Source organism: Lutra lutra, chromosome 5 (genome assembly GCF_902655055.1).
Source record: "Lutra lutra chromosome 5, mLutLut1.2, whole genome shotgun sequence".
Taxonomy (NCBI): domain Eukaryota; kingdom Metazoa; phylum Chordata; class Mammalia; order Carnivora; family Mustelidae; genus Lutra; species Lutra lutra.
The window spans coordinates 96,659,789-96,685,357 of NC_062282.1; the positions used below are offsets into that span (position 1 = coordinate 96,659,789).

The 25,569-nt window shown below is 40.9% G+C and overlaps 1 protein-coding gene across 9 annotated transcripts in view; it reads left to right on the forward strand.

Moving 5' to 3' along the window:
* The window catches only part of MAST4 (microtubule associated serine/threonine kinase family member 4), a 568,037-nt gene that overhangs the window by 198,294 nt on the left and 344,174 nt on the right, over window positions 1–25,569 (forward strand). The window contains exon 1 of one of the 9 annotated variants that reach the window (XM_047728893.1): window positions 17,490–17,567. The exons of 6 other annotated variants lie outside the window; for them this stretch is intronic. In XM_047728893.1, the coding sequence (XP_047584849.1) occupies window positions 17,529–17,567 (39 nt within the window). In that variant the 5' untranslated portion in view covers window positions 17,490–17,528. Of the gene's footprint in view, window positions 1–17,489; window positions 17,568–25,569 lie in introns of those variants that run through there. 2 more of the 9 variants (XM_047728890.1, XM_047728888.1) reach the window with 2 other exon arrangements.

Consider the following 25,569-nt stretch of genomic DNA (forward strand, 5'->3'; position numbering starts at 1 on the left):
AAAACGATGGATATTTATTTCTCCCTCACTTCCAGGCCATTTTGGCAGAGGTAGCTTCCCTTCCACACAATCCATCAGGACCTCAGGCTGACAAAGGTTCTGCCATGCTTCTGTTCTTTCTGAGTGTTAACGCCCAGATAGGAGATGGGGAAGAATCACATCTACTTGCTAGTCCATTGTCTGGAACTTGGTCTTGTAACCATACCCAAGTCCAAGAGAGCCTAGGCAATGTATTCTAGCTGTGCACCCAGAAACATGAAGAAGTGGTGGGATGAACAAGTAAATAACTAGTTAACATGACCAAAAACATGAATGGGAGCACCACCCAAGCCTCACTTGTCACTGGAAATGGTGCTTCTGGCTGCCTGTTCTCTGTTTAGATATTCCTGGTGCAGGTGTCCCCTGCTTTTCAAAATTTCGCTTCATTTTTGTGAAGAACCTGCATTAGTGCCAAAAGAAATCTGAAGAGGGTTTTCATGTTGGGAAAAATGCTGAAGAGCCAGAATAGGGTTCAGTGTTTTGCCTCAAGTTTTTACAGAGGCAGGGCACACACACACATGCCCAGCCTTGAGAGTGACGCGGCCAGGCTCCTCCCCTGAGAGGCTGAATTACACTCAGCCTCTCAGCATCAGGCTGCCGTGGCTTTGAACATCTGTGCTTTATCTTGGGCATCTTTGAGCATGATGTGTCCTAAGTCATCAGAAAAGCCTGGGAGGTTGTTTTCTTGGGTCTGGGCGTGCTCAAAAGGTTCTCCATATAAATTAGTGGTAATTGCTTCTTTGCTTTACGCTTTCATGGCTTATGAAAGATTTCATAGGATAGCTGGGGAAATCTGTATCAAGTGGATGGGCTAGTTAATCCAGAGAGAATACTTTCTGCTCTGCTCTCCCAATTCCCTTTGTCTCCCCTCTCTGCCCTCCTTCTACCCTCACCGTTCTTTACTGACTGTGATAGCATAGTGGCTATGCAGAGGAGTTAATCCAGTGTGTGGTTGAACTTGAGAGGAAAAGAGAGGGAGAAGGATGGAATGGGAAGGTTTTTTTGCCAAGTCCCCCTTTTAAAAGGCTTTCCTCTGAAATCAGGAATTAGAGGATGCTGCTGTCCTTGTGTAGAACCACTGTGTTTCTGCTCTCTCTGTCCTTCTGAGAGTAACTAGTCAGAGGGAAAACCTTATTGGCTTTCCAGGTGGTGACTTTGTGCATAGAGGAGGGCCGTGCATGCCCAGGATCTGGGTAGAGGCCCAGAGAATCTGCCTGGCAGAATGGTTCACGTTGGCTTCTGCTCCTACCACCAGGACTCTCTGATAGTTGGTCCCTCAGTGCTGGAGAGAGATGTCAGCAATGCTCTACTGCCTTTTGCCTCTGCTTGCGAGGAGTGGTGGGGAGAAGGGCCGATTCCCAGCCTGGCTATGGCAAAAACCCTGGCTGTTGGAGAATTAGTAAAATATAGCATCTTACTCTGCATCTGTATTCTTTTTTTTTTTCCTAAATAACGTTTTAGGGTGGGAGTGAAAAATAGCAGCTATATTCTTGGTCTCTGGATATATTTTCAATGTGAGAAATAAGACAGACTTGTCCAAACACATTGGAAGTTTAAATGAAAAAATGATCCAGGAAATATTTAGAAAAAAAAAAAAAAAGAATAAAAATGTTTGTCCTTCCAGCTCTGCCCCCCCACCCCCCGCTGTCCCACCACTTTTCCTTTTGTTTATTCAAATAATTTGGATGCCTGTCAGATCTAGGGCAAGCTTCGGAGTTATTTCTGAAGCCTTGATAGAACACAACAGCATATTCTGGGTAGGTTAACGTCTGTTAATGTATGCATTTTATAATTCAGTCACGTCAAGAAAGTATTCAGTCTGGTCCGCATCTTAATTTAGTTGTGCGATGGGTGCCTGTGTCACTTTGTCAGGGAGGTAGATGGACACATTAAAAGGCATAAAAAGACCTGTTTCGTTAGTCTCGATTGATGAAGGCATTGCACATCTTTAAATAATGCTACCTGTCAAATTTTTGGACACTTTTCCAAGAAAGGAGGAAAGATATTAAAAAGAGAGCTGTGAATGCAACAGGGACTGACCGAGAACCTGGTGGCTTTAGGAATCAATACTATAATTGTGTACCTATGCTGTAATTTATCAAAGCCCCTCAAAGTATTTTACAGGGGCGTTCAGGAGCGCTCTCATTTAGCAAATGAAGCCGCTGATAGCTGGCTGTAAACTGCTCCTCAGCCACAGTCTCGGTCTACGTTTGAGTCAGGAGACAGAGAACAGGAAACAACAAAATAAAAGACCCGTGAAGGCCAGATGGACGGTGGTGCCCTCTGCGTTGGAACGCCGTCCGTCCGTATCATGACAAGAAAGCCGATGGGTGCCAAGCTGAGCTCCGAACCATACCAGACCAGGAAGAATGCCAAGAAACGATCGATAGAAGATGTATTACTGAAAATTAATATTCTGTGGCTGGATTATTCTTATCGATTGAGGGGTTTTGAAAGTGGCCATGGATAATTTTGTAAACAAAAGGATTTGTATTTCTGGAGCAGAATGCCAAAATAACAGAGGAAATCCCATCTCTAGCATAAAGCCTTGAAACACGGCTCAGGAAACCCAAAACCGGACTTGTGTAACCTCAGGAGGGTCTCTGCCTCTTCTTGCTTAGAGAGGAGGTTATCCTGCAAAGCCACACATGGTAAAGCTTCATTTGCTGTGGTCACATCTTTGCCCTGGTAGAACCTGTGTTTAATAGTCAGAGGACACGTTAACGCCTAATCTATAAAGAAGAAAACCAGAGATGCTTGCGACGCCTGAAGCAGGGTTAGGCATTTGAAATAGGGGAATGTAAGGCTGCGGCTGGAGAGGGGAATTCTCAGAGTTTGGAAAGAGCCAGTTCTGGTTTGCTCCAAAAGACTGCTCTCCTGCATTGCCCTTGGAGCATGGTAATGCTGCATGGTTGCACGTGAATGTCAGTGGGTTTAGGGAGCTGCTGCCCTTGACCATGCCTGGCTACCTCCCATACTCCCTTCAGTCCCCTTCCTCCTGGTGTTCTCATTGTCTACCTATATCCCCACCTCTCTTGCAGTGAAGTGTATTATTTATAGCAGATACAAGGTGAAGCAGCCTCCCTGGATCTCAGTTCTCAGCTTTCTGAAGGGAAGGGTTTGAGACGATTTCCAGCTTGGAAATGGAGTGATTCTGGGGTTAATCTGAGACTGACCCTCCTCACTGAAGCATCTCCTGGAAAATGTTAATGACAACTCTATGTTGTTCTAAGAGTTTTTAAAGAAATCGAATTTCGGGGCGCCTGGGTGGCTCAGTGGGTTAAGCCGCTGCCTTCGGCTCAGGTCATGATCTCAGAGTCCTGGGATCGAGCCCCACATCGGGCTCTCTGCTCAGCAGGGAGCCTGCTTCCTCCTCTCTCTCTGCCTGCCTCTCTGCCTGCTTGTGATCTCTCTGTCAAATAAATAAATAAAATCTTAAAAAAAAAAAAGAAATCAAATTTCCTGATAAAAATACTCTTGGGAAATCTGAATATATAGTTACTGACCATTTACCACCTTCTGGTGGGGAGCTTTTTACCTAAAGCATTTTCTCTGAAGTCAAAAAATCCCATTTTTGTCTGCATTGTAGTTTCACAGATACTTAGAGCAAAAGAAAGCGCAGACCAATGTTTGTAATTGAGGAGAGGTGGAGAGTATCAGTGTATTTGTTGCATTCTTTTACATTTTCTGTAGGATTGAAAAAATTAAACATCGGTATAAATGGAGGGTAAAAATGGGCAGGTGTCTTTTCCTTTAAGCAAACTAAAACAAATTGCAGGAAGCGATTTATTAAATCACTTTCCCAAGGGCAATCAAGAGCTAAGTGTCAGAACCTAGAATGGATTCCAGCTGCTCAGTTGCCATTCTTGTGCTTTTTATTCTTTAGCCATATTTCCTCCCTAAAAGAAAAACAGAGGAAGGAGTTGCCTCCAGGTACTGCTTCTGAACAAAATGTCTGAGCCTGGCAACATTGCTCTGTATTTCCGCTTACCAACGATCTGAATGAGCAAAGCAGGAGACAGGTACCTGCCTTATAAAACTGCTGGTTGACTGGCATCTTGTAGATCTTTCACCCACTGAGAAGAAGTGGGTGGTTCTAGTTCTGAAACCAGAATTTCCATTTCCGATAGCTTGAACCAGAAAGAGGAGTCCATGGCAAACAGTAGCTAGTAGCGAAGGACAGAGGGGTAGATACAAATCTCGTAGGCATAGTGCACTCTTCCATTGTTACCAGAAGGGAATGTTCCCTTGGAGGGCTTTGGGATCAGAAGAGTCTAGAAGGTTTAATTCTCTTGGAGATTTAGGAGAGCGGTGTTGAATGCTTCGTGGAGTCTGCCTGATCCAGGCCTCTGGGGGTAAAGGGGAGAGATGGGTTTCCAGGGGCAGCTTTGCAGGAACAGACAGTGGTGCTTGCCTGGTACCTTTCCTCATCTCCTCTCTCTCGCCGCTTCTGGAATCTCAGGGAAGGAGGGTCTCCAGATACTTTTCAGAGTTTTAGGACGTTACCTAGCCTAGTAACAAACTATGAAATCAGAGTAACTATCTATGATGAGTGCATACCTCACTGAGGTTACAACATACTTAGAAAGCTGGGAATCTGTTACTTTTTGCGGTCAGTGTGGGGTGAATTCCTTATACAGTATCAGCTTTTTGGGGAGGCGATCACTTTCACCCAGGTCTCAAGCAAGCATCGTCCTTGCTTGTTTGGATGAAGATCTTGAATGCTTTCATGACCCTTGGTTGCCTCCCTTGTGCTTCATCAAGTATGATGAGTAGCCATAGGTGTGTAGAAGAGACCAGTCCTCCCATAAGTATCGTTTACAACATTACCACCTAGAGTACTGTTGGTGGGGCAAACTCGGTTTCTCATTAGATTACCCTCTAAAAATAGTTCCTCGGATCTTCATCTCCATTAACAGAGGGAATCTAAGGTTTTAAAAGCTCAAAGAAACAAGGTAAAGAGCACTGATGTAAATGATATTTTGTCCAGTAGGTGGCACACCAGCAAATCTCATTTGCAACTGATGGAAGCAAGTAGGTTGAGGACTTTGAAAAGTTGCATCCATAATGCATGTAAGGGAAAGATATACCCTACATGCAAGGTGGTTCACTATGTCAAGTGGAAAAAAACAATTGGCTGACTTACAGCTAATCTTCTAGTTGTTAGGAAACTGTCAGGAAGAACTTTTTAAAAGCTAATATCTGGTTGAAATAAAAATGCTTTATCATGTCACATGGAGATTTTTTTTCCGACAACACTTGGGCTGCAGATCACTGCTGCAAGTTAGAGAATATGTAATCTTGGTAGTATTTTGAGTTTTAGAGAATAATATATGGTAGATGTTTTGGTATCTTTGAGATATATATATATATATTTCTAGAAATATGCTTCAGTAGCTAGGGCAGTGCCTTCCAGTAACTTAAAAAAAAAAAAAAAAGGATTTTAATGGAACATGGTGCATGCAACTTCTTGAAGAAATCGACATCATGCTACTGGGATACATTATTAGAAACTCCATTGCATGTGCAATTAAATACTACAGCTAAATGAGTAACTCCGTGCTAAATCTATTAGTTACGGTTTTTATACTCGAAGATGGTGAAAGATGCATTCTTCAGAAGCATGTAAAGGAAGTGACATTCTCAGTTCTTAAATGCAAGTATCCCCTCTAAAAACTGAGTAGTGAAATAGGTGACATGTTTCCAAAACCTGTATTTCAGAAGACAAGGATTAAGAGAAAATCCTCCTTTCCTGTACAGTATTCTTATTATTTATTTCCCTAAAGAAATCTATATTTTTACTGATGGCTTAGAGTAAGGAATCTCCATGTACTGTTTTACAAAATGAAATCAGATCTGGTCTAATAATATTTGTCAGTAGGTAAAACATTCAGGACATATACTGGCTATTATAGCTAGTTTTCTTCAGTGGACAGTTAAAGAATATAATGAATGAGCTTTTCACAGATGTCCTTTTCTCCTGTCTCAGAGGAGAGTGGCGATAGGCATTCAGAGTTGTCAGGCGAGCTATGAAATCTTCATCGGAGAAACCTCAAAAGGAAAAGCTGAAGGATCCTGTTTGCTTTTAATAATTGAGTCATGTAATGTGTTTAGTAAGGCCAAGACCGAAAGGACTTACCCAGTTCACTGAACTTCAATTTTAGAGGAATATTGTGCAAAAAGTGCCTTGTCTTTAAATGAAAATGCTTGTCTTTGGTGAAAAGAGATGAAAATCCTATTCATTTATAACCACAGGAATTCATCCTTCCCTTCCCTTACTGTTTTCCATCACTGGGTCCCCTGGCCCCTTTCTCAAGTTTGGTAATCACGCATGGGGAAGATGACAGGAATTCTGTAGTAAGAAGGTCGCTCTGACTTCTGGGCTTAGTACCCCTGTGCTCTTTTGACCAGGGCTGTCAAACTTCCGCACAGTGGAATCACCTGGGGAGCTTCAGAAACTGCTGATGCCTGGGGCCCACCCTGGAGGGTTGTGATTTAGGAGATTGGGTGTGGCCTTATATTTTGAAATTTATAAAAGTTCGTGCAGGGGTACCTGGTTGGCTCAGTCAGTTAAACTTTCAGCTCAGGTCATGATCTCAGGGTTGTGAGGCTGAGCCATGTGTGGGGCTCCCTGCTCAGCCCAGAGTCTGCTGGTGATTCTTTTCCTCTCCCTCTGCCCCTCCCACTATTCTCTCATTCTCTCAAACAAATAAACAAACAAATAAAATCTGAAAAAAAAAAAATCTGCAGTGATTCTAATGAGTGGATAAATTTGGAAACCTCCCGGGGCACCTGGGTGGCTCAGTGGGTTAAGCCTCTGCCTTCAGCTCAGGTCATGATCCCAGTGTCCGGGGATCGAGCCCCACATCGGGCTCTCTGCTCCGCAGGGAGCCTGCCTCCACCTCTCTCTCTCTGCCTGCCTCTCTGCCTACTTGTGATCTCTGTCTGTCAAATAAATAAATAAAATCTTTAAAAAAAAAATTTGGAAACCTCCCTTATTTTCCACCTACCCTTTGAGTTCATCCTTCCTTGGTACTTGTGTCTTGGGATCCCTGACTGCATTATGTAAGGACTGAGTCTGTCTTTCCCGTTCTCAGCATTCATCATAATGCCTAACTCATTGTAGATGTTTAGCAATTGGCTTTTGAATCAAGGGGATAAAAAATGTGTATAGTAATACACGGTGTAAACAAATTGATTCACACACTTCTGACTCAGGGCACTTTTATTGCCCAGGTAGATATTTCTCCTTTACTTGAAGAGCACAGATTTCCTAATCTTTTTTTTTTGCTTAAAGCAATGATAAATATATAAAATTACAGAGGAATAGGTTCTGTTGTGTGGTATTAGCTAGAGTCACAAAGGCCAGCTTTAGATAAGAGGACAAAGAAGGGCTAAGCCTGTATTCAGTAAGGCTCAAGGAAATGAGTGTCAGGAGTTGTCAATTTCTAACAGAATAATTCCCTATGGTCTTACTTACAGAATATTAATTTATTTAATTGATGATAATCTGGTCAATTTATTGTAGCATTAAAAATGCAAATTAGTTACCATACCAAAATATTCACTGATGTGCCTGAGACTTTTTAAATTTTATTTTATTAGGTGATAATGGGAGGCATAATTGTTAATGTTTGATTCTGGAAAAATACAATTAGTTTCTATGAAACACATTGTGAATTAATGATATCATTAAGATTAATGAATATAAATGAAAGAGCAGTGGATTTCAAACAGCACGTAGTGACTTTTTATCAGTCTGTAAAACTTGAGATAGATCTTGATTTTTAAGGATAATGTGCTAGAGCTGCATTCTTACATAGACTCAGAAGAAACTAAGTCCAAGAAATCAGCTATCAGCAAGATCAAAATTTTCAAACACTTATTGTCCTTTTTTGGAGAATATTAATTTTTGTTAAAGCCATTCCTTGGTCTTACTTGGAGAACTACTTTAAAGACAGTTTTAATAGCTGTTTCCAGGTCCTTTATGTATAAAAGTGATGAATAGTTTGGTGTTTAAAAAAAAAAAAAGTAATGTATCACTGTTCATTAACATTAGATAAGACTATTAGATAGGACTTGGGACGCATCTGCCTTGGGCTCAGGTCATGATCCCAGGGTCCTGGGATGGAGCCCCACATTGGGTTTCCTGCTGAGTGAGCAGCCTGCTTCTCCCTCTGCCTCTGTTTGCCATTCCCTTTGCTTGTGCTCTCTCAATCTCTCTCTTTCTCTGTGTCAAATAAATAAAGAAAATCTTTTAAAAATATATTTATAGGACTTTATGGTGGTCTTGTGTACTATAAATGTTGTATAATAGAAATTAGTTATATTTATAATTTTCAAATATTAACAAATATTAAGAAAGCTAGACAAGTATGTTTGGGTGTTGTTTTTTTTTTTTGACAAGTATTTATTTTTCTTGAGCTTAAAGAAGGAGAAAGGAGAAACAGGCTGTTCTTCATGGTCTTTGGATAGAGTCATAGACTAAATGTGTGACATGATCCTAAGAATCACATGGTATTTTGAATATTAATACATGACTATATGTTCTTGGAGCATAAAGAGACACTTAACCATTAAAAAACAAAAACAGTTTATCTGTGACTCGTGCAGTTGAAATACTGTTTTCAGCTTTGTTTTACTGAACTAGATAGACATTACTACTGGATAATGGGACAGTGCTTAATGTGACTTGTCCCTAAAGAATTTATCCTTGGTCTGACATTCATTTAGTGCTTCTGTTTCTCCCTCTGTATGCATATCAATGCATGGGTATGCACACATGAGTTTATTTGTTTGTGTATCTATCTGAAGGTTTGGCAGGGGAGCCCTTGCCTTTGAATCCCTGTTAAAATGTTGGTGGGATGGGCAGTGAAGGCAGATGAGGAAAGGGGGAAGAATTTGGGGACATGGCTGATGTCTGGGCCCTCGTACCTGACCCAGAAGCCTGAATTCTCTTGTTTGCTCTGTTTTTTGTTTTGTTTGTTTTTCAACAGTTTTCATGACCTTGGACTCTATTTTTAACCTCACTGCCTTACTTCACTTGGTAAATTGGACCAGTCTCTTGCCTTGCTACTTTACAAGAAACTGATGAGGATTAATGAGCACATTTTGTGTTTCTCTGAAGAGCACATTTAAGGGAAGCTAGAAGACAGAGTTCGAACTCTGTAGAGAAACAGTGTTCTGTCTCGTTGCCGTGTTACATGGCTGAGTCCCAAGGAGTTCTACTTGGCGTTATCCAAAAAGGAGTGCTAGCAGCAGCCTTGTGTCTGTTCACTTCCGAATTGAATGACATGTTAGTGCAGGGTGATGGAAAGAAAGGCCAGCTCTATGTGGGTATCATTGGAGTCAGAAACAGGTTTCAAGGGCAGTGTCTGACTTATGTCTGCCTACCTGAAAGATGCCGAGTTGTTTTTTAAAATCCCTTTTGTATGTACCTCTTAGACTTCCTTAGCTCCTAAGTATTTGTGAAGGAGTCACCAAAATTGTTTGGCTCTGGGTGCCTAATGCCAGCAAGATCTAAAAGAGGTTCCCAGTCAGAACCTCGGAATTAATGAACACTGGCATCTCAAGGTAGAGTAAGGCTCTAGACATGATTTTGTAGGGTTTAAAACAATTCCCTTGCATGCGGCTCTTCCCATCTGTATTGGAAGCATTTCGGGATAAACATACCTAAGTAGGAAGAGTGATTGACTACCGCAGGTATGCAATCCTACCCTCATTTTATTTAGCATGCTATTTTAGGACTATCTCTTTTTTTCAGACACTCCTAAAATACTTAGTTGATACCAGGAGTGTTCCTACTTCCATACGTACCTATTGACTTACTCATTACTAAAGTTTGTGCTGTTGGTAGGCATCCTGTAGCGGTAGGACTGCCAAAGTTACTTCACTCATCTACTCTGATCTTGATAGATCAAGATTCCTATTAATATGGAATATAGGAGTTCACTAACTGCTAGCTCACGATCCCAGTGTTAGCTGTGTATCATTTAGAGATGAAGGGACATAATTGAAAAAAAAATATTGGAGCTATTTCCAATTGTCAGATCTTCATAAATGCTCTCATATGAAAAAAATGAAGTTGTGTTACCCAGTTTTATTAGAAATGCTATATTTTGTTGGATCCGCGTGTTCGCAAACTAGAGAATATTTTCCCTGCCGTGATTGATGTTAGAACATTTATGGGGATAGTCTGCTATATTTCATATGTATATGAGGATGTCATTGTTAAAACGTTCAAAAGAAAATTATGTATGTGATTTATATTTTATTATTTCCTCCTAGGATGTAATTTTTTCAATACCATGATTCCTGTCATATTGTCAGTAGTGATTTGATGGGTAATATGCCAGAAATAATTAGATAAAAAAAAGGTGATGCAAACGTCAAGACAATATAGCTTTCTTGTGAAAAGCCTGAAGCGAAATCATGCATGTTACGTGGTAGAAATCGCCAGTTGCATACATTTAAAGAGTCTTCAGGATTACAGGCGGGATGGAAAATGGAGCTAAATTCAGGAAGCATGGGATGCTGCATATTTCATAGACATATGCTTGCTAGTGACCCCCACCTGCAATTTCTGCTAAATGAAACGTGTTTGAGAAAATGCTACTCCTTGGACAAATTCAGACTGTGGTGTCTCGTATGTGGGAAGGTGTTAGATCCCTCCCTTTTCCTTTGAATTGGAAAAATTCCATCTTTCTCTGGAAGGCAGGCAGCCTGTCCTTTGTTTTAGTCCTCTTCCCGACAGGTTTGAGCACTTTTCTTTGGGGGAGAAAAAGACATGCAGTATGAACTCTTTCTTTACCTTTGTTGACCTTAGAGATTAGAACTTCTTTTAAAATTTCAAACGACTATTTTAAAATACAGGACAAGGTAATTGATGGTTTCAGTGTTGCCTCCTGAGTATAAGATCTCCTGGAACTTTAAATAGAATGGAACCTGTCTCCAAGTGTCTTTACTTTAGAGCATTGATGACACAGGGGATAAACATTGGGTTCACTTGAATGTTACTTTAACGAATAACGGATATTTCCAAAGATGAGACAGTAATACCTTTGACAATAATATTGTCCTATTACAGTATTAATATTAGGCTGGAATGAAGATGAATGCCAACTAGAGCCAAGTATGTAACCTTTCTTCAGAGTTAGAGTGCAGACCTTGGTGTGTGTTTCCGCCCCCACACTTCAGCCCACCCCTGGTGTCAGCATGCTCACTGCTTTGTGACTTGGAGGATGGGGATGAGAAACAACTACTGGGAAACTGAGCTCTGTCTTCTGCCTCTCCTGTGTTCCTGGGCAGGCAAAGGATCCTTGCAGTCAGAAAGTGGCTGAGAAGTACCTGATGTAGGTACTCTGCAGGCTGATGTGACCTGCAAGATAATGGAAGAGGAAGGAGAGTGTGGAGACATGGCTCTGGGGCCAGAAGGGAGGGACCAGGTGTCCGGAGTGGACCGCTCTCACCTGAAGGGCAGCGGTATCAGTTTCCCAGCAAGTGGCCTCCTCCTCTTCCCCAGCTTCCTGGTGAAGTCCATTGTCATGTCTTTATTTTCTGTCATAGAAACTGAAGCCCAGGGAAGTTGAGGGACTTGCCCCAAGTTACTGGGTTCTTCTTCGGCACAGCCTGGACAGGGACAGCTCTCTGTACTAGGGGCTTTCTCCTACGGACTCTGGGGAGTCATGACTTTCAGAAAATGAAGGGAGAAGACTCAATGCTGTTGAGAACAGGGCAAGCAGCCTCTCCCTGAGTCATTTCACCTGAAAGGCTAGAGTCATTTAAGGAGTGCCTTCAGTGGTAAATTCCAGAGAAGATGAGACCGGGAAATGAGAAGCCGCCAAAAAGCCCCACAGGTGAATGGGGATGTGTAGCATGTCTGGCACAACTGGAAAGGGTACCTTTGGTTTTATGGAATTTACATGTTGATTAAAAAAAAAATGACACTTTATTTGGAACTGAATTGTTTCAGAGCAGCCAGAAAGGTGAGGTTGTTGACACTCAGAGGCAGTCCCTGGAGGCCCAGAGACAGCTAAGAAGAAAGTAGAGACTATCCTCCCTCACTTGTCTCTGGCTCCCTTCTGCCTTCTGTGTCCCAGGGTGGGGGTGGGGGGATGGGGCTCTCTAGCTTCTGTCCTGAAGCTGTGGAGACCCTGCTTCTTTGCTTTTTCGGAGACATGTGGCCCATGGAATCTGGAATTCTTTATGCTCTCTCTGGTGTGTTTTGACCACTGACAACTTAGAATGTGGTAATTTTTCCTTAGGAACTTAAAAATACCTGACAACTTTCATGTGTTCCTTTCATCTGGAAAGCTCTTTTTTCCCCTTGGTTTAAACCCTAACAGGCAATAGGGTGGTTAGCAACCAAAATTGGAAGAGTCAGCTTTTTGGTTCTGTCTGCCTTTCCTTGAGTGTGTGACCTTGGGAAGTTGGTTGATTTCTTTGAGGGTCAGTTTCCTCCTCTGTAAAATGGGGATTAAATCTTAATTCATAGAGTTTGTGTGAGGATTAAATGAGATAAACTTTATAAAGTACTTAGAACAGGGCTCGGCACACCACGTATGGTCAATAAATGCTGGCGGTTATTATTTAGAAGTAAAACATGGAGAAAAATACAGTGCAAAAAATTGAGGAGGAGTTCAATGTAAATACGGAAATGTATTTTTTAACAAATCCCAGGGTAACCTTGGTCATTGGCATCTGAGGTTCTCTTTACCACTTACCTTGCAGTATGATTATATTACCAGTAATGGATACTTACATGCATTCTCCAGAATGGTCTGTTTCTCCTTTAAGTTTTTATGATCTTTTTTATTTCCTTTTCTTAAGTACAACACATTCATTGGCTGTTGGCATTGAGCTTCTGAGTGGGAAAAGTAATCAAATGGTGAATGGAAGATTTGTCTCTTGGCCACGTAAGACCTGGTCAGTGAACATAAATAAAAGACATTTATGAATCCTTGGTCTGTTGTTTGAAAGTAACAGACAAGGTAGAATGGTAAATGCATTTTGTGGCTGTTTGTCTACTTTGCTTGATCTGAAATAGTGATTGCTGCCACACATGTGTAAGAATACACACGATGGGGCGGTCCCACCACGGATGGTGGTGATGGTCTAGAGATCACATTCAGAGTATCCTGACAACTCTTACTGGTGGGATGAGGGACGGGTAACAGCAGCGTTCTTCTGACTCTTCTCCCTGTGCCTGATGGGGAGGGAGAAACTTTCTCCTCCGCCAGGAAACCATTCTCACAGTCCCCTCTGATCTGGGCTTCCTTGGCTTTTAGGTGGGTGGTCCAGGAGCCAAGACTGAGAGCTGCTGGTAGGGAGTGGATTAGGTCAGTGGGTGGCGGTGGGTTAAGTCTGGAAACTTACCCGTATCTTTGTTGTGTTTTTAAAAAACAAAACAAAACAACACTGCTCAAAGCGTTCCCCAGGGCAGCTCCTGGGTGACCTGAAGTTGCTGAAGAGTGGGTGTATAATCAGAACGAATGCTTACTTTAGGGTAACCAATGTGGAACGAGTGAAGAGAGGTTAACTTCTTTTTAAATTCGTGAAAAATACCTGACAAGGTAAATCAGATGGCAAACCTGTATCCTTATACCAATCATAACTGCGGACAGTAATTACAAAATGTCAGTTTACCCCTTTGTTGGAAAATGTGTGTAACCACATGCTTCCTCCAGCCCACCCCCACCCACATTTTTCTCAGGATTTAGAATTGTTTTTGTTTCTGTGAATCATTTATTGTAATAAAATTAAAATTAAAATTTTACCCATATTATAGCATCCGTGGATTTTGAGTGTTCTTTGAAGTAAATTTCGCCTGTGATAGAGTATGGATGGGCTATATCCTTACAAATACTTTTTTAAAAAATCAAGTACTGGGGCGCCTGGGTGGCTCAGTGGGTTAAGCCGCTGCCTTCGGCTCAGGTCATGATCTCAGGGTCCTGGGATCGAGTCCCGCATCGGGCTCTCTGCTCGGCAGAGAGCCTGCTTCCCTCTCTCTCTCTCTCTCTCTCTCTGCCTGCCTCTCTGTCTACTTGTGATCTCTATCTCTGTCAAATAAATAAATAAAATCTTTAAAAAAAAAAAATCAAGTACCATGGAGCCCCCAGGTTTAGATAACAATTGATGATAAAGCCTAAGAAATTTTATTTGAAGACATATGTAACGCATTAAACATTGAAGTTGGTATTTTTTTTAATTGAATCATGATATTGTGAACATATTCACGAAGGCATAAAATTGCTGGAAAAATGAGTTTATTAATGGAAATTAAGCTAGATCGTAATTATTACCTGTGAATAGTGTCACCATTTGAAGTTTTTATTGCATTTTAACACATGGCTTATCTTGATGAGAAAATATGTAGCAAAGGGTAAATGTAGCAATTTTCCTTTTACTATTCCCTCTGCTAAGTCATTATTGCTTGATGTTATTTTTCAGCAGCCTTTCATTTTTGTCCCAAATGTTTTTGCCTCTGGCTGGTTTTATTTCTTTAAAACGTATGTATCACTTCTCAAAGTGATACATTTTGACAGGTAATCGATATTTTTTCATACGAGATTTGATGCTGCAATGGTCATAATCTTCATCTTAGACTTAGTTAATGGTTGAATACTAAACTAGATTTTTATCTCAAAATATTCTTTTGTTAAGAAGGATACTTTGTCTCCCCCCACCCCCGCCCTGCCTCCTTTAACCAAATTCCTTTTTATCACTCCCACCCACCAAATCTCTTGAGCTGCCACAGAGCCTGGGACGCATAGAGTCCACTTACCTGAGATACACATCTTTTTGACTTTTTGACAGTGTGTCCTCGAAATGTCTTGGGAAAGCATTTCTAGCTAGCTTACCCAATTGGTCACAGAAAAGGTACTTCTGGATGCTACCTTTTTTTTTTTTTTTCCCCTTCCTCCTGGCAACCTGTGATCTTTATTTCAAGGGGAAAAATCTTTTCCCTTCCTTCTCTGTATTGAAAACTTGGTACCCTCCACTAGACCCCACTTTTTCTAGACAGACCAGCATAACGAGGATCCCAGTATTCAGAGCACAAGCATGTGTAAGGACACCAGGCTTGGCTTTTGATTTTGGAAGTTCAGCTTCTTAGGTCATGATTTTTTTTTTTCCTTTGCCTAAAACCAGCTAGGGCTTCCTTATGCCTCTGTGTACAGATGACGGTGATAGTCTAAGCTGGTAAATGTATTCTCACCTGCTACCAAGGCACTTTGTCTAAGATGGGTCTTCAGATTTCAGGCAACCGTTCGTGCCCCCTCTCTCAGGAGGGTGACTTGAGGGAGAAAGGTTCAACAGCTGTCATACCTTTTGTTTTCATTGAAGGAAAAGGTCTCCCTTTTGCGGGAAAAGATAAAAGTACAGGTGGGCCTGTCATGAATGGGAATCTCTTTCCAGGAGCTTTGCATATCCCCCACAGATAGCAAGCTGACCTGACTCTCCTGGCTCTGAACCTTTTTCTTTAGGCTGTTCCCCTTTTGTTTTTGTTTTTGTTGTGTCCTTCCATGTAAACAAATACATATAGTTTTTGTTATTGTTGTTTTGTGTGTTTTTTTTTAAGATTTTATTTATTTATTTGATAGACGGAGATCACAAGCAGGCAGAGAGAGGCAGTCAGAGAGAGAGGAAGGGAAGTGAGGCTTCCTGCCGAGCAGAGAGCCTGATGCAGGGCTCCATCTCAGGACCCTGGGATCATGACCTGAGCCGAAGGCAGAGGCTTTAACCCACTGAGCCACCCAGGCACCCCACACGTATAGTTTTTAAAAAATTTTTTTTAAAAAGAATTGTTTGTGCTAGAATTCGTTGGTCCCCTTTGGCTTGCCCAGGGATCACTTAGGTGCTGTTTCTTTGTTTCTAGAGATTGTACTACTTCTGCATATGGGAGAAGGAACTAAAAACTCCCCAGGGCTTCCTTCCTTAAGTGGTATCAAATGAGCACACGAAAGTGGAAGAACACCCTGATACCCATCTTTGCTGATGCCTCTGCTAGAGCTACTGTTTCTTGACAGGGTTTCTCTCTGTATGTCTGAAGGCTTATGCAGACACTGTTGGGGAACATAAAATGCAATCAATTTTCCTCAGTGGTTAGATTCATAAATCCCCAAGCTATTTTTAATGACATAATCTAATCAATTGATAGCACTCCTAATAGTGTGTTGACAGCCAGAAAGAGACAGAAAGCTAGTGTAATAGCAGGTGGATGGGTAAGGAACCTCTAGACAACCCCCCCCACCACCACCCTACATTAAGAAATCTGATATCTGGATTAGGTAAAACCCAGGAAATGTGGATTTTTAAGAAAATGTTATGCCTGTCTTACCTCCTTTCTTTCAAGAAAGAGACTGTATAATGGATAGAGCGAAGGAGAAAGTGGTTTTCAGACAAATCACAGAGAGTCCTAGAATCTGCTTCCTAAGAACCGAACTGTAATCACAATTTAAATATCTCTAGAATGGAAATCAAGGGGGAATAATTTATTATAAATTGGTAGTATTGTATGTTGTTACTTCTGTGCCAGGCCAGTAATGAAAACTTAATATTCATCTCTTGGTTGCTTCGAATTGAAATAAGGTGAGGATGAGCAGAGTAAACAAGCTGAAACAGACTGTGAAATTGCACATGATGGGAATCTTTTTTTTTTTTTTTAGCTGCTTATAGACTGTAAATAGGTTAATATTCCACCTAATGATGGCTCTTTCGATTCCTTCTGCCTTTTTATATTTTGGTCAGCTATCAACAAAACCAAGTTACTACCAGGAGGGACATGAATATCTAAAATGTATCTATCGAGGGCCAGGAATCTCCTGGCAAGGTATTTATGTAAATGAATTGGCTTTCACACTGGGAGGTAGAAAGAGTTCTGCCAAGGCTGGAAGAGCAGCCACCCAGAGCCCTCTGTTCCGCAGGGTTTCCAGGCAGCATGCGTGTTCTGCTACATTTTTTTCTTTAATGCCATCAGAAAAAATGAGTGGCAGGCATGGTGGTGCTGCTTGGCTGACCAGCTGTGCCCTAGTTTTTCACCGTCCCAATCAGTCGCTGCCTTTTGCAGAGGTGTCTGTCATCACTGATTTACTTAGCCACTCTGACCTTCTAGTTGCGTCAGAAGGGGCTTGACCCAGAGCTCCTGCCGAAAGCCATTTACTGGTCGTCCGGAATGCCAGAGCCCGCGTTTTGAAGAAGGAAAAACAGGGACCCCACAGTTTCCTGCCTAATTGCCAGAGCCCTCCTCCGCCTGGCTAAACGGATTAGGTACCTGAGCCCACTTGCTGCACTCTCGCCCCGAACTCCAAGCCTCCGTGATCTCTGAAGTTGCTGGAGTGCATAACTAAGCGGGACCAGCTGACTCTGGGCTCCAATCAGCTAGAGCGTGATGTAAGTGTTCAGCAGCTGCTGGGCTCTGAATTAGCGTGCTCAAGTAGAGATAGTACAGCATGGCTAGACTGTTGTGAGGCTCAGAGAAAGCGGAGGGGGAGATGGATGAGTCCAGCATTCTAAGACGAAGAGGGCTCCAGGTAGGAGATCCTTCCGTTCTTGCAATGTAGCATCCTCAGTGGTCTGCCGTTGAGGATTTCAAAGTTCCCTTTTCGTTCTTTTGCTGGGCACGGATAACGTGCGCAGTTCCTCGTATCCCCTTGGCAATGGGATACGCTAAGTCTCTGGTTAACAGGGTTCAGTGACACATCACAGGGCTCAATGAGAAAGGCTCTTTTGTCAGAGACAATGGATAGGACTTCTAGTCTGATACTTTGTGGGTTGTTTTTCTGCCGGTTGTTCAAGAATAGTTAAATCGTGGCTGGTGGTGACAGCTGAGGAGCCAATTTGGCATTCTGTCAAGTGTCTGGGAAGTCTGTCGAGGGTGGCAACTCTGTTCAGTTCTGGGAACGCAGGACTCAGTTTTGTGTCAGGATCAACCTCCGAGCGGCAACAGCATCTGTCTGATGGCCTTGCAGATGTGTGCAGCTGCCGAGAGTTTTCTCCTGTCAGGGAGATGAAAGTTTCTGCTGGCAGCTCAATCAAAGTTGACTGTAATTTGTTTACATTGAGATGGGGAAAGATCCCCATCTTACTGCCTTGATTTTTGTGCCCAAGTTTCTCTAATTAAATTACTCCGACTTTAGTGTACAAATGTATTCCAAGTCAAAACTTGGCAAATCAGACAACTTGAAAAAAAACATCTGCTTAGCGATTTGTAAGTTTAAGGAAGCCAAAACCTAAGTATGTTCAGAATTAGTATGTTTAACTCTTTGATAACTCTTTCTCTTGTGTATAAGTGGTATTTTTTTTTCCCTGAAAGAATCTAGTGAGTAGCCATTGTTAAACTCTCATTCATTATTTTTGGAAAAAAAAAAAAAGTCAAATGCATGCTTGACAGTACAGAATATATAGCACGTTTAGGAATGCTTCCAGATAGTCCTTAATAGGCGTTGACTTCCAGCTGGTCTAGTTGTCTGCTTTTTTTTTTTTTTTTTGTTCTAAGTGTCCATTACTAATACAGTTATTATTCATATCATAATATTGTGGGTAAATTAGGGGATTATTTGCAGGTAAACAAAAGAGGGATTAAAGAAATTGGGGTTAAATGTCATGTATTGTTCCCAGCCTAAGTAAACAGGTTTGCCTCTTTAATGATTTTCACTGTGGTCATTGTTTTGAATGTACAGTGTGGTTAGTCACTGTTGTGGATTTCCTTTTCTTTGTTTTCATCACATCTATAAAGTTCTGGTAATGCACAGCTGTTCGTGGGGCTCCATGACCTCTTTGGGGTCAGTGGCTAAATATGGAAAGTCTCATTGTTAGAAAGATGATAAACTGTTAAGCTCCCTCGTGGTTCAGCTTATTAATAAGTGGCAGTTCAGCTAAGTTTTCTCATTCCTTTAATGCATTTTGGATAATTGCTTAATGTATGGTTGATCAGAAGCTCCTTTTTATGGTTTATTTCTGTAATATATATATTCTCAAAACTTCAGAGGATATGGTTGAAACACATGGTGCTTTTGAGGGGTAGAGATCTCACAGAACTTTTAATTTTAGAAATAAATAATGATTGTGGTTATTCAAAATACTGGAGATACTCTCTTGTCAAAAACATTTGCAACAAAACAAAGGAAGCATAATTCATTGATATAATACTTGGAGAGCTAGATTGTTGTCATACTCAACATACTTTAACTACATCTACCATAAGCTACACAATGGATAAAGAATGTCTGATTTCTTTTATGAATGAGATACAAGTCTTCATTCTGTGAGAAGTAACAATATGAAAGTGTCTCAAAGTTCTGCCACCCTCATGGCTACAACTTAACTTTGGCTCAAACAAAGTTTTTATTTACTCCCGTTATATCTAATATATTTTTTAAAAGACATCTCTTACATAGAGTAGTTTTTTAAAGAAACTATTTAGGAATCTATTTATAAAATATAAAATTTAAGAATTTGTATTACAAAAGATGTCACTGTGGAGTTCATGAGAGTAACGCCACCTAGTGAATTTAAACATTAATTTTCAAATACACACTATTTGAAACATTTCAGCATGTCACTGAGATACATCTGTAGTAGGGAAGCGAGGGTGAAACCTACACCTTTTGTAGTCATGATTCTGACCCTTTGTTTGCGAGGTAGTCTTGAGCAAGTCCTATACCCTCAGTGTCCATTTATTTTTACATAAAATATTTCAGAACGAGATCTTTGAGTGTACTAAGTAGGAGATGGGCATAAATGAGGCGTAAAAAGTTAATGGCTATATAATAAATACACTACACATAATAGACAATATGTTGGTGAATAGCAAGGGATAATTTTTATTTTTGTAACACTGTGTCATAACTATCAAGATGAAATGGTTACATCTTTACTCCATGTATGCTATTGGAGTTTGTTTTTAAGTTAGAAGAATCAGCAGCAAAGATAATAAACATTATTTATTTACAGGGATCATTTTGACAGGGCTGTAGGATTTTATATAAAGATAAGAGTCAGTTGGTGTGCCACACTGAATAGAGGCACGCTTTGTCAAACAGGCCAGTTATTTATTTATTTATTTATTTATTTATTTATTTATTTATTTTAAAGATTTTTATTTATTTATTTGACAGATCACAAGTAGGCAGAAAGGCAGGCAGAGAGAGAGAGGAGGAAGCAGGCTCCCCACTGAGCAGAGAGCCCGATGCGGGGCTTGATCCCAGGACCCTGGGATCATAACCTGAGCCGAAGGCAGAGGCTTTAACCCACTGAGCCACCCAGGTGCCCCCAGGCCAGTTATTTAGATAACAAAAAGCCCAGTCAAAAATTTGGAGCACACAAATATTCTAATTCCATAAAGTGTATTTTTATAATAATGTAGTATGTGTTCAGTGTAAAATAATGCGGTATGTGTTTAGAACCTACTTTTAGAATTTTAGTACCCCAGCTCTTAAAACACAGGAATACTAGTGGTATTTTAAAAATCTGGTCTTTGAGAAATTTTTTAATGAGAACATACAATTTCTCAAGGACTGACTACCTCATAAAAGGGCAACACAACTGAATTGTTCATCTTAAGTGACTCACTTCTCCATCTTTTCTGTGGACTCTATTAATATTTCCTGTACTGCTGATAGCACTTCAGTCACTGCCTTTGAAACGAGAATGGGGGAAAGAGGCCCCAGTGGCTTCCACTGTTAGAACCTGGGAAAGTTTTCACATTGCATCTCAAAACATGGGAAATTCTGACAGATGGATGGGCTTGGGCAGACCTTGGACTTGGGGCAATTTGAATTTCTAGACAGGTCTAATTCATCAAAGGATAACTGGCTCCTTTCAGGGCTAATATTCCTCATACACAGATCATATTTTTTAAATGTCAGGGAAATTAATTGTTTCAGTGATTTTTGCTACATGTTTCCATTTTGTTTGTTTTAATGAAAGTATCCCTATCCCTAACGTTGATAGCTCCCAAGGCTTGAGAAAGATGGACAGGCGTCATTAAAGTAGCAACAAATCACTAAAAGAGGGAGTAGTCTCTCAGAGAGATGTCATAGGATTCCTTTCCTGTCCTCCTGTGGTATTTCCCTCCCCAGTTGATTTCCAGAGTTGATTTCCCTCCTCCCCAGTTATGTATTGGCATTTCAGTCCACTTCCAGATAATCACATGCAGCTAGCATGAATTTTTTTTTTCCTATGTGATGTAGTTAATGACTAAATCTTTTGACTTTAGACTTCCAGATTTGTGTTAGGCTTTTTTTTTTTTTTTTTTTCTTTCCTTTTTACCTGACTTTGTCTCCCAGCCTTAAGTGAAACAACAACAAAAAGCTAACATTATTACTTTGGTCTAGGCTCTGATTTTCCACTGGCCATTGTCTCAAACTAATTTTGGTAAGCAAAGAAGCAGGTGGACTCTTCTGTTCTCACTGGGTATCCAGCTACCTCTGTTTTCCTCAATACTTAAGTGTGGGTCATTCAGATCATAATGCCTCAATGTGTCTTCTCTATCAATTTTAAAGTGATTTGGATGTGTTTATACTTGACCCAAAATTCTAACACAGTATTGTTGTGTGGGACTCTTACTCTGTCCTTAAGATTCTGTGTAGTTGCATGTCAGAACTCTAGTTAGAGGATTAATTTAATAAAAAGTTGTGATAATAATAGTTTGGCATAAAGAACTTCTTCAAAGTTTCCAGAAAGGCAAAGAGGCTTTTTTGGGGACAGGAAGAATCAAGATGGTAAATTAAATTTTTTTTTAAGAGAGAGAGTGCACAAGCAGGGGGAGGGGCAAAGGCAGAGGAAGAGAGAGAGGGAGAGAAAGACTCCTAAGCAGGCTCCCCTAGCATGGAGCCTGGTGTAGGGCTTGATCCTGAAGTCCTGAGATCATAACCAGAGCTGAAATCAAGAGAAGGACTCCTAACTGATGGAGCCACCCAGGTGCCCTGATGGTGAATGAACTTTTGGTAGTTGCAAATACCTAATTAATTAGACCAGGTGTGGCCATATCTGAAGTGGTATTTCTTAGCTGTTGAAGGAGTTCACTTTCTGTGTCTGAGATGGAAATAAAATGTTGTGGTTTCCTGATTCACAGAGGGTAAGGATGGGATGCCATCAAAAGCTTATGTTCCCTCAGATTTCTATTTTGTGCTTAAATGATTGTTTTTTCTTAACACCTTTTTGTAACCATGTAAAATAGACGAATTTGAATACTGGCTCCTCTTTTGTACCTTCTTATTCTCTGATATAGCTGATAAACCAGAAAATTGTCATCTCTTTTTTTGTCAATGAAATACTAATTTTTCAAGTCATCTAGGTCCCACCTTTGATTTCTCCATCTGTTACCTGCTGTCCCTAAGCCTTAATAATTCTACCATAAAAATATGTCCAGTGTCTAGGGCTACACTCTTTTACCTCTGAATTTCTGAAATGTCTCATATCCCTTTGTGTCCAGGCCCTTCTCCAGTCTATGCTGGTTGTCAGCCTGGATCCCCACACCAACCACATGTTTAAAATTCCTGTGTGACTTATTATCTACTTCTGGATAGAGTTAAAACATACCTGACTCTTTTTAATTTAGCTTCTGTCTACTTTTTGGGTTTCTTTGCCAACTCTTTGCCTTCCAAAACCTTATCCCATCACCCCCTCTCCAGATGTCATAGATCCTTAGATCCCCTTTACCTAAAATGCTCTTTCCTTATTTTGCTCAAATTCTTGCTGCTCATTTTAGGGACCACAGTAAATTCTCATTCTTTGATGAAATTTCCCAAAATTACTGCAGTCCATTCTGGACTTTGTAATAGTTATCATCTATTTTATTTGCATACCTAATGCTATTGCATGGTGCATTGTTATAAAATGATTCGAATGTCTTACACTGAAATTAAGCCCATTGAAGATTCATAGTTTTAGAGTAGGACCTGTGTTCAGTGACATTGAATAGCTCTGTAACTTTAGACACAATGCTTAACCACATCTGTAAAATAGAAATATTAGGGTGTTTGAAGATTGGAGGAAGTTGTAGGTCATGTAAGTACTGCACCTGGCACACAGTACTTAATAAGTTAACCTTAGCACACTTGCCTCTCTATTGCCACAGAGCCTTATGATTTTAAATACTTAAATGTGCGTATCAGACAAAGCCTTGCATAGTGTGATTTTAAAGAGTTAAATGTGGGTATCAGGCAGGGTCCAGGCAGTAAAAAGATGGCATGCATAAATTGGATAATTTGAGAAGAGTTTAATGAAAGGGAAAGTGTAAAAGGTATAGGCAAGGTATAGGTGAAGTTTAAGGGATGGTGCAGTCCCAGAGGGTAGGAGCCACAGTAAGCCATCATCTTCATAGGTCTGAAGGAGTGAGGGGGAGGGAGCAGTTGCAGAAGGTCCAGACAGAGAAGGCAAGTGACAGGCACCTTAGGTGAAGCTACATAGCCAATCCATGGTGATTCTGCAGGGAGGGGGCGAGGGGACATCGCGACTTTGTTGTCCTCCTTCCTTCTGCACTCTTAAAGGTGCTCCCCATTGGCAAAAGTAGAAGGCAGAGGGGCAAGTGATCCCATACTTATTGTCTGTGTAGGCAGACTCCAAGGTCCGGGCGTAGGTCTGGATGGGCGATGGAGGTATGCACAGTACGGCATGTAATGATCTGCTCTTCGCTCGCTCTGGCAGCATTTTGCCAGCCATGGTCAAAGTGATCAGTTTTCCTAGTGCACATCTCTGGAGCCTGAACTGAGTTCAAGCATTTGAACGGATTCAAAGCTGCTCTTTTGTGAAAAGCCCTGGCCCTCAACCGTTTCCCACTTACATGTAATGATGTCTTCTTTCTAGTCAGACTGCAAATTCTCTTGGGAGAATGTTCCTCCCCTTCCACTTTAGTGTCTGAAGCACATGGTCTTCTTTGAATCAATAATGCAGGACACCTGCATTTGAGATCCTACAAGCAATCTCAGTTTTGAGTTGCTCTACTTCTCAGATCTGGGCTCAGAGAAGTGGGGGTGTGAACATACCAAGAGATCTCTATCCCCCAGCTTCCCTTAGCTCTGTCCTGTCACAGTCTGACTGTCCATCTCTGCTCCCCTGGAAATCCTTTGACAGACTTACAACTTCACATCATGTCCTTGGCTCTTAGTGAGAGTTGCTAGAAGAAATGGCTGTGATTGTCCATCTCTCCGCTTTCTGGAAAACTCCCCTTGAAGTCCTGGCCCTTATGATGTGCGTCGTCTCTTGCCCGCATGATAAATTAGCTTAGCATTCACTACTCACAATGGTCCTTCCTCCAGGTGAACCAGTTTGCTTCTTCGAATCAGATACTGGGAGCTGGCTCTGTCTTGCCAGTTTTGTCTCAGCTGGTCAGAACGGTTGCACACTCGGCTGCAGTAACTTTTGAGATAAATGTAGCCACCACTTCTCCACTGTTGGGTTCTTAGTTCCTGCTTTGAGGACTTGTGTGGTTTTATGTATTATATCTTTGAGAAATCTTAAGTTGCCAGAAAAGGTTTTTCAAAGTAGATAAGACCTGAAAATTTAATAATCTTGCACTTAGAGCACTGAAATTATCTAAAGAATGATTTTAGAAGAAGACAAAAGGAGACTAAAAGACCAGCTAATCAATGAACTAGGTTAACTCTTAAAAACTGTGAATTACCTGAAATTAGAAAGCTCAATATTCATGCAGCCACCCATCATTTAATTGTTGACACCAGAGTGTAATGAGAATAGGGTGTTTGATTTTACTTGAAACTTGAATTGCAAATAAACTATGGGCAACGGTAGAGCTTTTTAAAAAGTCTTTGAAACCATGTGTCTGTCTTGGAAGCAACCAAAAGCATGGAGGTTGGCAAATGACTTTGGAGACATACATGTTAGAAGACAACATTGCCATTAAAATGCGTTTGATGAATGTTTCATGATGGGGAAGAAGCTGATAACAATAACGAGAAGTGAAAAAGCAAAGTGTATACAAAGGTTGTATAAGTCTATAAAAATGTGTAGCACCTACCCACACATTAGTCTGTATGAGGCAGAGAGGAGAAGTTGGGGGTGGTGGAAAGAAACCGAAAAAAATAATTCCTATCTCACATATATTAGGAACCTGTTTTTGTTTTGTTTTGTTTTGTTTTTCATGTAAGATAACAGGAAGAAAAGCACTAAAAGGATAATTATATCTTGATGGCAGGATCTAAGAATTTTTCTTTAACTGTTCTATAGTAAGCACGTATTACTTGTATAATCAGCCAAAGTGGGATTTGAGAGCCTCTTTATGATTTTTTTTTTTGCTTTGTTGTCTAAGAAGTTGTTTTATACCCCTCACTAAGATCAATGAAAAGCTCTCAAAGATTGTTGTTTATTTCGTGTCTTTGTGAACTTGAAAAAGGTAAATCAGTTCTAATATGATACATGGTTCCAGACCTTAGGACAGTGGTTCAACAGACGTTGTCCTTTTGAACCACCTGCGGAGCCTCTAAAGCCTGAGACCCAGATGCAGTCCCCATGGATTGAATTAGCACTTCTCAGTGGCGCAGCTGGGCTCGAGACCCACTGCTCCGGGGGGAT